The sequence below is a fragment of the Vombatus ursinus genome, unplaced genomic scaffold, assembly GCF_900497805.2.
Source record: "Vombatus ursinus unplaced genomic scaffold, bare-nosed wombat genome assembly UNPS02014793.1, whole genome shotgun sequence".
Taxonomy (NCBI): domain Eukaryota; kingdom Metazoa; phylum Chordata; class Mammalia; order Diprotodontia; family Vombatidae; genus Vombatus; species Vombatus ursinus.
Genome location: NW_020954571.1, coordinates 18,367,692 through 18,383,635, shown reverse-complemented (window position 1 = coordinate 18,383,635; position 15,944 = coordinate 18,367,692). Strand labels below are relative to the sequence as shown.

Sequence of the window (15,944 nt, the reverse complement as noted above, 5' to 3'; positions counted from 1 at the left end):
TGTGTGTGTGTGTGTGTGTGTGTGTGTGTGTGTGTGTGTGTGTGTGTATTCCTCAGGTGTGGACAGATTCAGCAATGATATTCAGCAGATGATGGGATTCAAACCAGGACTGTACTGGAGACTCTGCTGGAAATTTGTGAGCCCAGCATTCCTATTGGTGAGAAGTTTGGATGTTCCAAAGAAGGAGGTGGAATTATATCCCCAGGGATGTGAGGGCTGTGGAAAACTTTGAAAATAATAATATTGTAGTTAATTTAGAGGCATCTCTTTCTTGTCACTTTCCATGGATTCAACTATCATATCTATCTAGAAGGTTTCTAGATTGATATATTCAGTTCTAGTCTCTTTCCTGAGGTTCTGTCTCACCAACTGCCAACTCAACCCTGGTTGGATGTCCCATAGGTATCTCAAACTCAGCATGTCCAAAAAACTTATTATCTCCCCCACTAACTATCTGGCCAACCCACCCTTCTTCCAGACTTCCCTATTACTGCTAAAGACATCATTTCCCTGTCATCCAATTTCTCAACCACAAAGTCATCCTTGACTTCTTATACTCATCCCACATAGGCAGTATGGTGGCAAATACTGTCATTTCTTCATTCACAGCATCTACTGTCTAACAACTATCACATTTTATTCAGGTCCTCATTACCTCTTACCTAGACTATTGCAATAGCCTTTTAACTGGCCTCCCTTTGTAAACTCTCCTCCTAATAAAATACATTCTTCGCTTAACCAATAAGGTGGTTTTTCTAAAACTGACCACATCACTCCTGTAATCAATAAACATCAGTGGCTCCCTACTCCAAGATAAAATATAATGTCCTCTTTTGGCATTTAAAGCTCTTTACAAACTGGCCCTTTCCTGCCTTTCTAGTCTTCTTACCCCTTACTCCTCTTCACATACTCTATAATCCAGCTAAACTGGCCTATTTGCTGTTGCTCATATGTGATTCTCCATCTCCTGACAAAATGCTTTTGCAATGTCAGTTCATTAGACCTGGGAATGCTCTTTTCTCATCTCTATTTCTTTGCTTCACTGACTTTCTTCAAGACTCAGTTCAAATCTCATCTTCTGTAGATCTGCTTCCAGTCTTCCCCAGACACTTCTCTGAGATCACCTTCCATCTGCTACTACTATGTATATTTACATTTACATATTTACATACATATATGTAAATATATCATGTACATTGTTCTTTACTTCTTGTTTTCCTCATTAAAATGTGCAGTCTTTGAGAAGAGGGATCATTTTCACCCCTTTCTCTGTATCACCAGTGCTTAGCACAATGTCTGTCATATATCATACTTCACAAATACTTGTTGACTAACTGACTTTTCCCAACTAGGCCTGATTTGTAATGCCTCACTCTCCTGCTCTGAATTTTTACCTCTTTATTATTAGTTTCATTCTCACTTTCTTCCTCTTCTTTCCTTCTCTTCACTTTCTTCCCTTTCCTCTATAGTCACAGAATCTCAAATTTGGGAAGGACCTCAGAGGTCATCTAGTTTAAACTTCACATGACCAAGAATTTCTTCTACAAGATCCCAAGCAAGTGACCATCTGGGCTTTGCTTGAAAGACTCTAGTGAGAGAGAACATATTACCTCCCAAAACAACTGACTGCACTTTAGACAACTCTGATTATTAATAATGTTGTCTTTATATTGAACTTAAACTTATGTCTCCATAATTTCCATCTATTGATCCTGGTTCTGTCTTCCAGAGCCAAACAGAGCAAGTCTAGTATTTCTTCCATATCACTGTGTTTTCAATACTTAAAGACAATTACCATGTTCCTCCTTTGTTTTCTCTTCTCTAGGCTAAGCATTCTACTTCCTTCAACTAATCTTTGTATTGAAGGTTCTCTATTCCCCTCCTCATTCTCTTCTGGATGCTCTTTGAGTTATTAATGGTATTGCTAAAACATGGCAGTGAGAATTAAATGCAATATTCTAGATTAATCCCCATCAAAACAGAATACATTGGGGTTCTTACTAGGCAGTCTGATCACAGTAGTTTTGGGTAAGTGTGTGAGCTATCATGTTGTACAATTTACATATATTAAGCTATAGTCCACTAAAGCCCTCAGTTTTTTTTTTAATGGACTATCTTCTGAGCACACTTCCCCATCCAGTGTTTGTGAAGATTCTAGTCACATTCTTTTTTCCAATTCTCTTCTCCTCCTCTCACTTTCCACTCACTTCATCCTCTCTCTTTTCTCTCTGACCTCTTTTTCCTGCATTGCTATCCTTTCCTCTTTTATTTTTCCTTACTTTGTTCCTTATTTCCACTATTTACTTTTCTCTTCTTCTTCTTACTTTCTTTCTATCTTCACTCAAAAACATTTATCAAGAATATACTATGTATATGCTAGGTACTATTCTTAATTCTCTGTGTGTCTTCCACTCTCTCTCTTTTTCTTGAGGGCAAGAACTGTGTACTCCATATATCGTTACCCCAAGTATCCAGTATAGGATTTTGTACAGAATAAGTGCTTGGTATTTGTTAAGTTGACTTGAGTTATCTCCTTCCCTTCTTAGTTTGTGGTGGTTGTCAGCATCATAAACTTCAAACCACTCAACTATGATGACTATGTCTTCCCTTTGTGGGCCAACTGTGTGGGCTGGGGCATTGCCCTCTCCTCCATGGTACTAGTACCTGCCTATATTATCTACAAATTCCTGAGCTTGAAGGGCTCCCTAAGAGAGGTAAGTACTCTAGACTGGGCAGAATCAAGGGCTGATTACACAGAGTTGGGGAATATGGGCAACATTTTCTGCCATTCAGCACCCATAAAAAAGAATTAGTAGTTTGGGTTTAGGGTTTCAGATTACAAGCTACGGAAGGGACTTTATAGATCACTAATCCATCCTTCTGATTTTATAGATAAAGAAACTGAGCTTCAGAAAGGAGACATAGCTTTATCAAGGTCCCATAGGAATCTAATGTCAGATCAAGGACTACTCTTATATTCTGTTAAAGTTGTAAGAAACCTTAGAAATCAGAGTTATCTCTTTCTTCATTATTTTATTTCACAAATGAGGCCCAGATTATAAAATTGACCAGGATTATAAAATTATTGACAGGCAAATTTGGGATTCAAACCCAGATCTTCCCAAGTTTTTTTGAGTCTTTGTTAATTTTTTCCTATGTTGTCCATTGGAAAGCAAGTTTGGATGGTAAAAGCTATTATGGGAGAAAATATAAATTCCTTGAGGGCAAGGACTGCTTGTCATTTTGGATCTGTATCATTCCCAACTCCTACCTAGTACTTGCTGAGAGTCAACACTTAACAAGTGTTTCTTGTTATTGCTGTGATACACTTCCACACAGAACACCAAAAAATGTGGTACTTAGTATTGCAGAGCCTTTTTTAACTCCTGGCCCTCAGATGCTAATACTCTCCTTCTCAAAAACTACCTTGAATTAATTTTGTATCTCTCCTATATATACTTATATATTCACACATTCTACCCCACCCTCGGTATAATGTAATCGCCTTGAGATTAAGGACCATTTCACTTTTGTCTTTGTATTTTCAGTGTTTAACACAGTTCCTGTCACATAGTGATTAATAAATACTTGTTGATTGACTGCTTGGAGGTTGTGTTATCCAACCACATCATTTTTACAGAGAAGGAAAAGGCCTAGAGAGGAGAGATGACACACTGGTAATTTGTAGAGTTACTAGGACTTGAATCCAGGTCCTCTGACTCTAATGTTCTGTCTGCTATATTATGCCATGAGTCTCTGAAAGAACTTAAAATCAGTAGATCTCTTACAGAGTACAGAGGCCACAAAGCCTTATTTTTTCCCCTTGAATCCCCTGTAGTACCTACACATAGTAGGAGTTCATGAAATACTAATCTATTTTCTTGATGACAAATCCAAATTTTCATATGCTAGGCTCACTTAAAGGGATGTTAACCTGCATTCTCACTGGATAAATAGGTTTTTATAAAATGGTTTGCTATGTATTTTATATACAGTGCACATAGAGGGTTGAGGAAATAGTAGAGATGCTTATTCATTCATTCATTCATTCACTTATTTATTTATTATTTTTTTTTTATTTGAGTCAACCCCTTCATTCACTTACTAGAGCAGCCCCATTGAATTTGAGTGGCAGCAGGCATATTCAGGAAGCACTGACCTCTTTTCTCTTTCTCTGCTTTATTCTTAGAGACTGGCTTACTGCATAACTCCAGAAAATGAGCACCACCTTGTGGCACAAAGGAACGTCAGGCAGTTCAAGGTTTGTGCCTGTCCCTGAACTTCTTCCTCCCCAAGAAACTCATGGCTGGAACAGGTCTCTGGGCTAGCGGTCGAGTCATCATGTTTATGTGTCAGATATAGAACCACCGATGAAAATATAGAGTAAAATCCAACAGTTTGGGGAGTTTCACAAATTTCCTAGAATTATAATTTAGTTTACAGTAGGGTTTGGAGAAAAGTATAAAGTTACAGTACCTGGGATTTGGTGACCAAAACTATGTTCCCCACAGTTTATAGAATGTAAAAGCTGTAGGAGAGCTTTAGAAATCACCTAGACCAAACCTCTCAGTTTATGGGTAGGGAAAATGAGACCCAGAAAGGCACAATGACTCACCCAAAGTCACACAGCTGGCATTTAGTATATTGCAGAGTACATTCAGCCAGGACTCTAATCCAGGATATCTACTCCAGTGTCCTTTCTCCTATGCAGTGCTCCCTACATCCTGAGTGGTCCTTGTTTGTTTGTTTTTTTTTTTCCTTTCTCTTATTCTCCCATTCTTCCATGCATTTTGAATGATGGGTTGTTGGGAATAATGTGGGGAGCTGAAATAATATGCAAAGTGTGGAAATAGAAAAAAGGCAAATGTGAGGAGTTAGTGAAGGGAGAATAAAGAAGAATAAAGAAAACAGAGGAGTATAAAGTGGGCATAATGAGTGGAGAAAGGGTACAACTTGGTTAGGGTGGCATATGTGGGAAAGATTGCTTCTTATTAAAATTAGAACGAAACAGTTCCACTTTCATAGCTTTTCTTAATTTTTTTTTCTTTTCTCCCATCCCTTGGGTATCTTGGTCATAGTATGGAATAGAGCAGGGGATTGTTCAAAACACTGGATGGATTGGTCAATAGAAAGAAGGTAGTGAGATCCTAAGATTTCTGAAGAGGTCAATTCTTAGAGAAGCAACATCATGTATTGGATAGAGCACTGGAGTCAGGAAGGCCCGGGCTTAAACCCTATCTCTAACATTTACTAGTTGTGTGACCTTGGGGAAATCACAACCTCTCTTAGCCTCAATTTCCTCATTCACAAAATAAGAGTGTAGGATGTGATGGCCTCTAAGATGCCCTTTCTACCTCTAAATTTACAATCCCTTCTCTTTCTAAACCTTTGGCACATACAACTTTGAAAATCACCACCTCGACTCTGCTCCAGACCAGTGTTCTGTTTCAGAGGTACTAGGAACAGAATTGTGGGAGGACATCATGGCTGTCCATCTCATTGATCATTATCCTTAAAGAATATGGGCATGTTCCAGACATACCTGACTTTTGTGGTAGCTCATTGATGTCAGATTTTGTTCATTCAAGGATCTAGTGATTTCATCAGTGGAGTAGTCCATCCACTGATTAAGATTACTACTCCTCCCTGCCTAGCAGTTACTTTGCAAGCAACTCTGAGTAGGAAAACAAACAAACAAACAAAAAAACAACATCATTGCCTCAAGGTCCACTTTTTAGTGATGAGTTTCTCTACACTGAGCTAGGCTGATACTTATATAACAGACATAAAGTCACTCACTGGGTCCAAATTCAGACACTTGTAGACACTTATGTGACCTGAAGGAAACTATAATTCCCACTGTCTCAAAGATGCCATGAAATTGACTCTGGGGGATTCTGTCACCTTTACCTTCTTTCTTAGTTTGCCTGATTGCACAATAGCCAGTACCTAAAGAATTAAAATCCTTTAAATCCATGTAGGCCCCAATTCTTAAAGAATCTTTTCTTTTTCAGCTCCAGCACTGGCTAGCGATCTGACTGCACTCACCTGAGGAGGAACCCTATCTTCTGTGACACGTTCAAATGAGATTAGTGACAATGTCAAGATTAAAGCCCTCTGGATTGTATTTCACCCATCATTCTTGAGTTGACTCATGGATTGTCTTAAGGGAAGAGAATTTTCCTAAAAACTTATTTTCCTTCACTCAGTTACAAATGAATTCAATGAATCTGGTCTTTGTTTTCCTTTGAGTCATCAGTTTTATGGTCTAGTTCCTGAAATAGATTTGGTAAGGCTTAGGGGAGATACGGGATGTGAAGGGAACTGGAGAGACTTATGTACCTTCACTCAAAGCCTCTATTACATGGGAAATAGTCAAGATAAGATAGTTGTCGATGGCTAATGCTGGTAAACTCTTATTTAATCAGTTGGTTATCACATTCTCTTTGAGAGCAGGCTGCAGGGACAGTCACTGGAGAAAGATGTTGCTTGCTGCTATTCCTAATGTCTTACTGGGCTAATTCCGTATCCTTCTAAATTATATGGTATGAATTGATACTTTGTTTTTCTCAGTCCTGCCCTTGGCTAATACTTTGGTTTTCCAGAGAAGGAGAATGGGAGAGCTGGGTCATTTCTGCTCCATTTAAGTTGTGATGAGATGGATGGGTTTGGAATTATAATTTAGGGAGCCATAGATGATGCTCTAAGTTATTCTCTGATGTATTTTTTTAGTAGTGGAAGGTGCTTATCCAAAACTAATTATTAGGAGAGTTTTATTTATCATGTGAGTTAGGTTCATTTGCCTTGTTCAGTTGGCATCAATACTTCAGTGGATCCATGATTCATTGCTGTGGGTGCTCCCTCCTCTGGTGCAGATTGCAATCCCTCCACACACTTTCCTATCCTGGGGAATTCTTGTGCATATATTTATATCAATTCTGCATAAGGGATGCTGGAGGTATTCCTCTGGGTTGTTATTTCATGAATACTGGTGCAGCACTCGGAGACTTCCAGCAGCTTAAATGTTTCATAGGCATATCTTCTTCACCATGTTTTCTGGTATTTCTTCCAAAAAGAAAAAAAAAGAATCTCAGTCCATAGCTATATATGTATGAAACCTGTAATTCTTTAAAATGATGGTTTTATTCTGATCCAGAGAAACCAGATCCCCAACTTTGCTGTGGTATGCAATGAGGCCTCCCTTTCTGCCCTTTCTCATTAAATAACTGTAGTCAGCTCTTGAATTCTGTGTTCATTGAAAGCAGCAGTGGCCTGGATAATCCAAAAATGATTCCCATTTGTCCTTGGGATGACCAGTAAGCTTATTATTTTGTTTTGTTTTTTGGCAACAACTCTACCTTCATAGTTTGTTGTCATTCAGGCTTCTTTTTAATGGGATTTTTCATTACTATAGGAGGTGGGAGGGTGAAGCAGGAGCCTTCTAAGGGGCAAGGATCAGCTGCTCTGGATTAAAGATACAGCATGGGGAGCTCACAAGTAGAGCTGCCGCAAGTAAGTGGATAACTGAGAAATGGCTACATCTACTTAACAATCATAGAAATGTATGGTGCTGTTCTTATTCTGTTCAGCTGAGATGTAGGAAAGCTCATTATTAGTCCTTGGGGTTGACCTAGTTGACTTTGGGATTTCTCTTAGGGGAATGAGAAAGAGTGCCAGAATTATGCAGCTGATGGTATTTTCAGCTTGGGACTTAGCTTCTTTGCCTAGTGCCAAAATACAGCTTTGCCATTTTATTATGTTTATTTGTTTTTAAGTCTATAAAGGATTCAGATGTAAAACACTCTGTGTTACAACATGGGCTTCCATCTTTGGGATTCCCATCCCAAAGCTCTCCCCTTGACATTTTATTAGCAAAGATAGATGTGCTGGCCATTTCCCAGAAGTTAAGAGGGAAAGCGTGTATGTAGTGGGACATTACATTAAGTAAAAAGAATTCTCATTTCTGTAGGACTTTGATATTTAGAAATCTCTTTCCTCATAACAACCCTATTAGGTCAGCAGTGCCAGTATTTTTATTCCCATTTTGCAGATAGGAAAGTAAGGCTCAGAGAGTAAGCTCAATGATTTGCCTAAGATCATATAACTACTAAGAGTCAGAGTTGGAATTCAAATTCACATCTGCCAGCTCCCAAGTCAGCATGCTTTCCGCCTCTCAAAAAAAAAATGAGTCAATAGGGAATTAGCCAACTGACCTAAAAGATGTATCAATTTAGGTCAGGTTCAGGCTGGAGAGTACTTTAATTGGATGTCCCAGTTCAACAGTTTTAGGTAATGTTAGCTTGAACTGGTTCATATTTACTCTTAAAAATTAGGGAAAAAATATTACTACTTGAATTTGGTTTGGAGTTTGGCCCAATTAATGCTGGCTGTTTCTGTTTCTGGTTCACAGCTCAGCGTAGCTGCAGCCCTATTGAGAGTAAGGACTCAGGTTCTCATCACAGTGCTGTGTTGCTGAAAGTCACTTCTTTGCCCACATATGTGGGCTATCTATCTCTTGAAAACTTCAGGCAGAAGTTGTTACCTAAGTGGTTTACATTCCAGGCTATTATCTCCTTGCTGTCCTACCCCAAGTCTAGGTCTCTTTTCTCACAAATCTCCCCCAAATTTTAGATTGTTAGCTGTACATATATTTGATCTCTCCTCACTCCACACACACACACACACACACACACACACACACACACACACTCACACACTAAGGATTATGCAGTGTCAGGGAGGGAAACAAGAGAAGCATGGAGAAATAGTACTTACTTTTGGAAAATCCAAAGGCCTGAAATGTGGCCTTCAGTTTTCTACCTACCAGAAGTCCCACAAATTAGTACATCACATTCCTGCCCTATTGGGGACTTCCCACTACAAAATAAAAAACAAAACAAAACAAAAAAAAACAAAAAAAGAATCACAACAGAACCTTGAAATGTTTTCCTGAACATTTGAGTTACTGTAAATGGAAGCCCAGGCAACTCTGTTCCCAAATGATAATGATAAAAATAGATATGGTAGTCACACAGGAAGTGAATGACTCTGTAGACTATGAAAAAAAAATTTTTTTAATTTTTGTTCTTACGCTAAAAATGTATTAAAGAAAACAAAATATGTAGCTTTTGTTTAAACAATCAGAAGTTTAATTCCCCAGCCTGGGTCATGGTCATACTGGTCTGGTGGACAGGTGTTCCATATTCCCTTGATTTCTTCCATTCAGCTTAAAGGTAGAGAATTGGTTCATTCACTAAATACATAGGCATGCGTCATGAATGCCATGGTTACCTGGTAGGGACAACCTAGACCTACAAACATAAGGATTGCTTTCCTAGGTAAATACTGAGGCCTATCAATCCCAGGATTCTCTCTTGACAGGGGCATCCAAAAAGGGTTTTAGGGGAAATCAGATATCATTCTCTAGAGATTCAAAGTATGTCTCCCAAGGAATTCATTATGGACCTATCATTTCTAGTGCCTCAATTAATACCACTAAATCACAGTGCTGCCTCATGAAAGTACTTTGAGTTTCAGGGGTAGAATTTTTCAGTTACAAAATAAAGTTCATAGGATATTCCTAGAAGACAGGAGTTGAAGCAGAGAAGGATTATTTATTTCTTCCAATTCTTTTTGGTAGATGGCAAGAATGGCTCAAAGACTGAACCATTAGAGTTTAGCCATGGTTTGGAAATCTATATCCATAGTTAAAGGTAAGGGCAAGCAGTGTCACTGGGAGCCACACCTTTGGTATGTGACACCATTATGGGAACTGAGTAGTAAGACTTTGTAATTAAGATTTATGCTGAAAGTGGTATGAAAATTCAAAATCACGGTAGCTCTTAGAATACCACTTGCTCCTTCCTCCCTCAGCTGATTATTAGTATGGGAAGCTAGAGATCTTCAGTGTTATGATTCAAGAGCTGTCGCATTCAAATGGCTGAGATGTGTTACTTGCGGGAAAAAAAAAGACAAAACAAAGTAGTGGAAGGGAAGAGGAGTGAGGGCATCATTTATTTTCTTCTAGTCGTTTGCCAAAGGGTAATTATTCAGTTTCTGTGCTTTGATTACAATAATCACTCTTTGGAGAGTGAGTCATGAAAAGAAGAGGACATTTGGAGGAATGGATGAGGACAAAACCTCAATGGATGTATAATATCTGATAGAGGAATGGGGTGGCAGATTAGTTCAAAGAAAGCCTTTTATTTTTCTGTAGCCATCTGCAATTCTTCAGTCTCTAGATGGTTTAAACAAAGAAAAAGAAGTGGTCCTAGCTTAGAAGTTCTATAATGCCAAGTTGTCTCTACAAAATGAACTCTCCAAGGCTAGATCATTTACCTGGGAGGTGACTTGTATCTCTAGTATAGATAGATGAGTACTCTCTCTTTGACCAGTGGAAAGCACTCCACACTGGTAGATTTGAGGTCATTGATGAGGATACACACAGTCACTGGGTTTGCAGTAATCTTTCAGGGTTTGCCTTACATTCAGAAGCTTTGTAGAGAGGAGTTTCTTTGTTTACATAAGTAATATTCTACTTAGTTTTTACTGCTTTTTTATAGTAGAGGTTCCCTGTAATATGGGTACCTCTGCCTATTGCATATTGCACTTTTGATATTTTTCCAGGCCCTTCTCCATTGCCTCCATTTTTTTTGTAAAGGGACAAATGCTTTTAAAATCAGAAAATTAGTTATTAGGTAATCATTTGGTCTCACAGAGGCCATCTCTATACCACGAACCTATTGTAAGATCTGTAAGCCTTCCAATTGAAAAACATGTGATCAAGAAGAATGGAGTGTTGCCAACTAAAACCAGATACACCATATTCTATAGTCCCCAATGATGCCTTAACTTCTCAGAGAGACTTCCTGGGCTCTGTGTTTTCTCTTCTCAAGAAATCAGTGTAAGTATCTAGCTTGAGTAATCAGGAACTGAAGAAATCTACCAAAGAGGTTATTTCATAGGAAAGAAGTTATACTGAGGTCAATTCTCTTAGAAAACTTTTAGAAGGAGTGGCATACTTCATGCTAAATTCAAGATAGAGCCTCATTTGTCACTCCAATTATCTCCAAAGTGATTATAAATATAGTGAGCAAAGAGATTTGATTTCTCCAAGTTGTACCCAAGACTTATATCCACCATTCTAGCAATTTCCTTTTGCAGTTGTTTAATGAGAGAGAGAGAAAGAAAAAGAAGAAAAAGAATTCAATTAACCTCATGTTCCAATTTTTCTTTTTTGTTAAGGAATCTGAGAGTAACATATCTACATTTGAATGCAAATAAAAAGCTTGATTGACCCTGTTCCTTACAAAACTTAGGTGTATGTGATGTATACTGTTGTTGTATATGCTCAAGATGTTGAAAGCTCTGGTGAATGCAGTCTCTTCTGAGATATCTGCCTCCCTTCTTCAATCTATGTGCTTTAATGTAAATAAAGACTGTTTTCAAGTGATTTCTTCTCTATGTCATGGGTTGTTCCAATACTATATGAATTATCATGTCTGACCTAGATTTATTTTAAAACCTGTTTTCCATCAAGGAAATAAAGATAGAACAATAAAGGATATCTTCTATGCCATCTATATTTTTTCTTCTTTTATGATTGTACGCCTGTGTTTCATAATTCTTTCAGCTTAACAAATCATTTTATTAATATATTTGATTTTATATCAACTATATTTCCTAATGTATTCTTGCCTCCTCTTTTAGAGCTATTCCTTATAATAAAGAATAAAAAAGAGAAAAAATCAATTCATCAAAAGTAGCCAACAAATTGAAAGAATTTGACATTATAGCAGTACAGTGCTCCACCTCTGAAAAGAATAGGGAGTACCTTCTCAAATCTTCTTTGTGATTGAACTTGGCCATTATAATTTGTAGCACTGAATTTCAATTGTTTTGCTGTCAATGTTCTTTTTGTTTTACATTGATTTAATCATTGTGTGTCTGTTTTCCTGATTGTGCTTACCTTACTTTGCACCAGTTCTTATATCTTCCCTTTCTGTAGTAATTACATTCATAACTTCTTTCATCACATAATGCCTTTCTATTACATTTAAGCACCAATACATGTATAATCATGTCCAAAACAACAGGCATCTACTTTGTTTACAATTCTGTTCTACTATAAAAAAATAGTGTTTTAAGTATCTCTACCTCCAGCATCCCTGTAAAGTATTTTTCAGGATTATTAAATCACAGTAATTTGGTTATGAATATTGGAATGCCAGGATCTCAGAAAAATAAAAAAATAAATTAAAAAAATTGGTAGCCTAAGTAGGCTGCAGCATATTACCAATGATGGATGAGTTGTATGAGAGATTGTATTACCAAAGAAATCATTGAGGACATATATGACCAGAAAAATGCTGGTCATGTCACTGGTCATGCAGTACTACATCAGAACAAGATCTAGAGAAAAGCCTCCTCCATTGGGTATATTCTCTGTGTTAGATTTATGGAAGAACATGAAAAAGAATTACATGGGTTTGAGCTCTAATTTGATCATAGATCTACTGGAGCATCAAAGTATTTTTATGTTTTTCTTTTTCAAGCTGAAAGTAAAACATCATCTGAGTCTTGACTCCATCATTTTTCAAATCAGAAAACTAATACTAACAGAGGGGAATTGATTTACCTGGGTCGCAGGATTAACTGAGCTGATTTTTAGTCCATTCCCCTCTGTTCTACACAAGATGACTCCTATGTTTATGTTTAAAATAACATTTTTTCCTACCATCGTCAACTCTTATTTTTTGTTTTTTAGTATATTATGTCTTCATTTAAATTGGCTCATTTGTCTGGAAACACATCAGCAAAATAGACAGGGAAGGCAGTATCTTGGCCATTTGATGGATGAGGAAACTGAGTTCAAAGGAACTGAATGTCTTATGCAAAGTTATAGAGATACTATGGATTAGAATTCATGTCCTTCTTACCTTTCTAGTCTTCTTATACTTTCCTTTCTTCTACATACTCTATGATTCAGTTATATTGGCCCCTTTGCCATTCTTCACACATGACATTCAGTTTTCCAACTCTGTGCTTTTGCATTGGCTGTTTCCTATGCCTTTGAAGATCATGGAGAATAAGAGGAGTTTGTAACTTTGGAGAAGGGGAGATGCTGTCCCAATTTTCAAAAAAAGAGGAAGAGAATGGAGTCCACAAACTACATGCCAATGAATTTTATTTAAATTTCTTTAAAAATTCTAGAATATGCTATAAAAGAGGTGGCTAATTAACAAGTGAAAAGGGAAGTAGTAATTATAAAGAGCCAGAATGGCTTCATTAAGTAAAAGGTCATGCTAAACTGATCTATATCTTTTTTGACAGAGTTGAAAGATTGGAATATCAAGGGAATATTGTAAAAATAATTTTACTTTTATTTTAGTGAAGCATTTGATAAGGACTCTAGTGATTTTTTTTGTGGATAAGAAATATAGGTCAGATAATAATACAGTTATGTGGATTCAGAACTATTTGAATGGACCTAAAAAGTAGCCATTAATGGGTGACTGTCAACTTGGAGGGATGTCTCTAGTTCAAGAGCAGTCCTTGGCACTGAACTATAGAACATTAATAAACTTGGATAAGGGCATAAAATTTACAAGGGCACAAAGCTGGAAGATCCAGCTAACTCATCAAATGCCAAAGATAGTATCTAGACAGAAGAAGTATGAAAATGATAAAATTGAAGCGAGTCATGTAAAGTCTTACACTTGGGTTTTTTTTCTTAACAACTTTGTAAGTAGAAAGGAAGGAGATTTTTATGGGCAGCAGTTTGCCTAAAAAAGACCTGTTTTTGTTTGTTTGTTTTTTTCTTGTAAATTACTAAGTCAATAACTGGTGGCCAGAACTGTTGCTGTAATCTTATGCTATATGGAGAGACATAATGTTTACAACACAGGAGGTAAATATTCTATTTTCCTATGCCCTGGTCAGGTCACATCTGGCATACTGTTTTCAGTTCTGCGTACCATGTTTTAGAATGGTCATTGACAAGCTGGACAATATCCACAGGAAGACAAGCAGAATGCTGAAGGGTTTCAAGACCATGTCTTACAAGAGTTAGTTAGAAGAGTTAGGAATATTTAGCCCAGAGAAAAGAAGCCATGATATATGTCTTTACATATTTGAAAGGATCACACGTATAAGATGGATTCAGGATTCTACGTGGTTCTAGAGTATAGAACTAGGAACAATGGGTGGAGGTTGCAGAAAGTTATATTTGTATTCTCTATAAGAAAAATTTCCTAAATGTCAGAGCCATATAAAATTGCAATTGGATGCTCCAACTCATAGTAGGTTTCTTTCCCCTGGAGGTCTTCAAGTAAAGACTGATTAATAATTACATTATTAGTAATGACGTAGACAGGGTTATTGTAAAGGTAAAAGTTAAATTATTGGCCTCTAGTTGTCCCTTCCACTTCTTAGGTTTTAACAACCTCTATCAGAATTTATCAATTGAAGGAGTCAGAGCCAAGGTGGTGTAGTAAAGATAAGGACTTGCCTGAGCTCTCCTCTAATCCTTCCAAATGCCTTTAAAAATGAATCTAAACAAATTTTGAAGTGGCAGAATCCACAAAAAGATAGAGTGAAACAAATTTCCAGCCAAATACAACTTGAAAGATTGGCAGGAAAGGTCTGTTGCACCAGGGCAAGAGAGCATCGCCATCCCCCACAGGCCATGCCAGTCTAGACCTGACTCCAACAAATCAAGAGTAGGACTCCGGGCAACTGAATCACTGGTGGAAGTGGTGATTTCCAGACCTCTCAGACCATAGACCTCAGAGACAACTTAGAAGGTCAGCAGGAAAGGTCTGTCAGACATGAGTGAGAATAGAGCACAGTTCAGTGCAGGGTGTGGCAGCAAAGCCCCATACGTAGCAAACTAGGGGCAGGCCTTGGTAGACACTGAATCAGCACTAGCAGTGGCTACTTCCAGAGCTCTAATACCACAGATAGTAAGGGGTATTTAACAACTGGTAAGAAAAAGATTACAGTTTTATTTTGTTTTATTTTTTTTTGCACTAGCACTGAAGCAGGACTCTGTTGCTTTGCTGATACTGAGATCCAAGTTGCAGGCCTAGGTGGCAGTCCCACTGCAAGGAGGAGTACTACCACAGGAGAGTTTATGGCCACAGTGGAGAGGAGACTCTTATCACAGTTCTAGGGCAGAAGAGAGATTGTGGTCAATCACAGACCAGAGATTAGACCAGGAGAGTAGTAAACACACCTCTCCTTAGATCACGCCACCTTGGAAGAATTGAAAACTTGCAGGCTCCTAGAAGTATCTCTAAAAACAGCTGCACAAGGCCTGAAGCTTGGGACAGTGTGCCCTCCACCCTAGAAGCAGAGCCCTACCTTAACAAAGAGTTAAAAATAAAAAAAATAGGCTGAGGAAATGATCAAACAACAGAAAAGAAACCTCTAACTATAGAAAGTTACTGTGAAGGGGGCAGAGCCAAGATGACAGAGTAAAAGCCATGATTTACTTGAGCCCTCCCCCAAACCCCTCCACATACCTATAAAAATAGCTCTAAACAAATTCTAGAGCAACAGAATCCACAAAAAGATAGAGTGAAACAAATTTCTAGCCCAAGACAACCTGGATGGTTGATTGGAAAGTCTGTTGCGCTGGGCTGGGAGAGGAATACAGTTCACTGTGGGCATGTAGGCAAAGACTAAGCCTCAGAGAACCTGGAACAGTACTCAGGGGACTGAATTATAGGCAGCTGTGATGGTTTCCAGACTTCTCAACCCACAAACACCAAAGACAACTTAGAAGGTCAGTAGGAAAGGCCTGTGACCATGGTGAGAGAGAAGCTTGGTCCGAGCTCCAGTCCCAGTGCAGTCCTGGGGGTGGCTGCTTCTGGAGCTCTTGGCCCACAGACTGAGGAGGAATCGAGTACCTGATCAGAGGGGAATTGCAGGGATCTCTCTGC

At 38.1% G+C, this 15,944-nt stretch overlaps 1 protein-coding gene across 1 annotated transcript in view; it reads left to right on the top strand.

Moving 5' to 3' along the window:
- SLC6A2 (solute carrier family 6 member 2) overlaps positions 1 to 11,584 on the top strand; it is a 63,610-nt gene extending 52,026 nt beyond the window's left edge. The window contains exons 11-14 of the mRNA XM_027869788.1: positions 57 to 157; positions 2,547 to 2,714; positions 4,190 to 4,261; positions 6,015 to 11,584. Of these exons, the coding sequence (XP_027725589.1) occupies positions 57 to 157; positions 2,547 to 2,714; positions 4,190 to 4,261; positions 6,015 to 6,038 (365 nt within the window). The 3' untranslated portion in view covers positions 6,039 to 11,584. The remainder of the gene's footprint in view (positions 1 to 56; positions 158 to 2,546; positions 2,715 to 4,189; positions 4,262 to 6,014) is intronic.
- Positions 11,585 to 15,944: the final 4,360 nt, after the last annotated feature.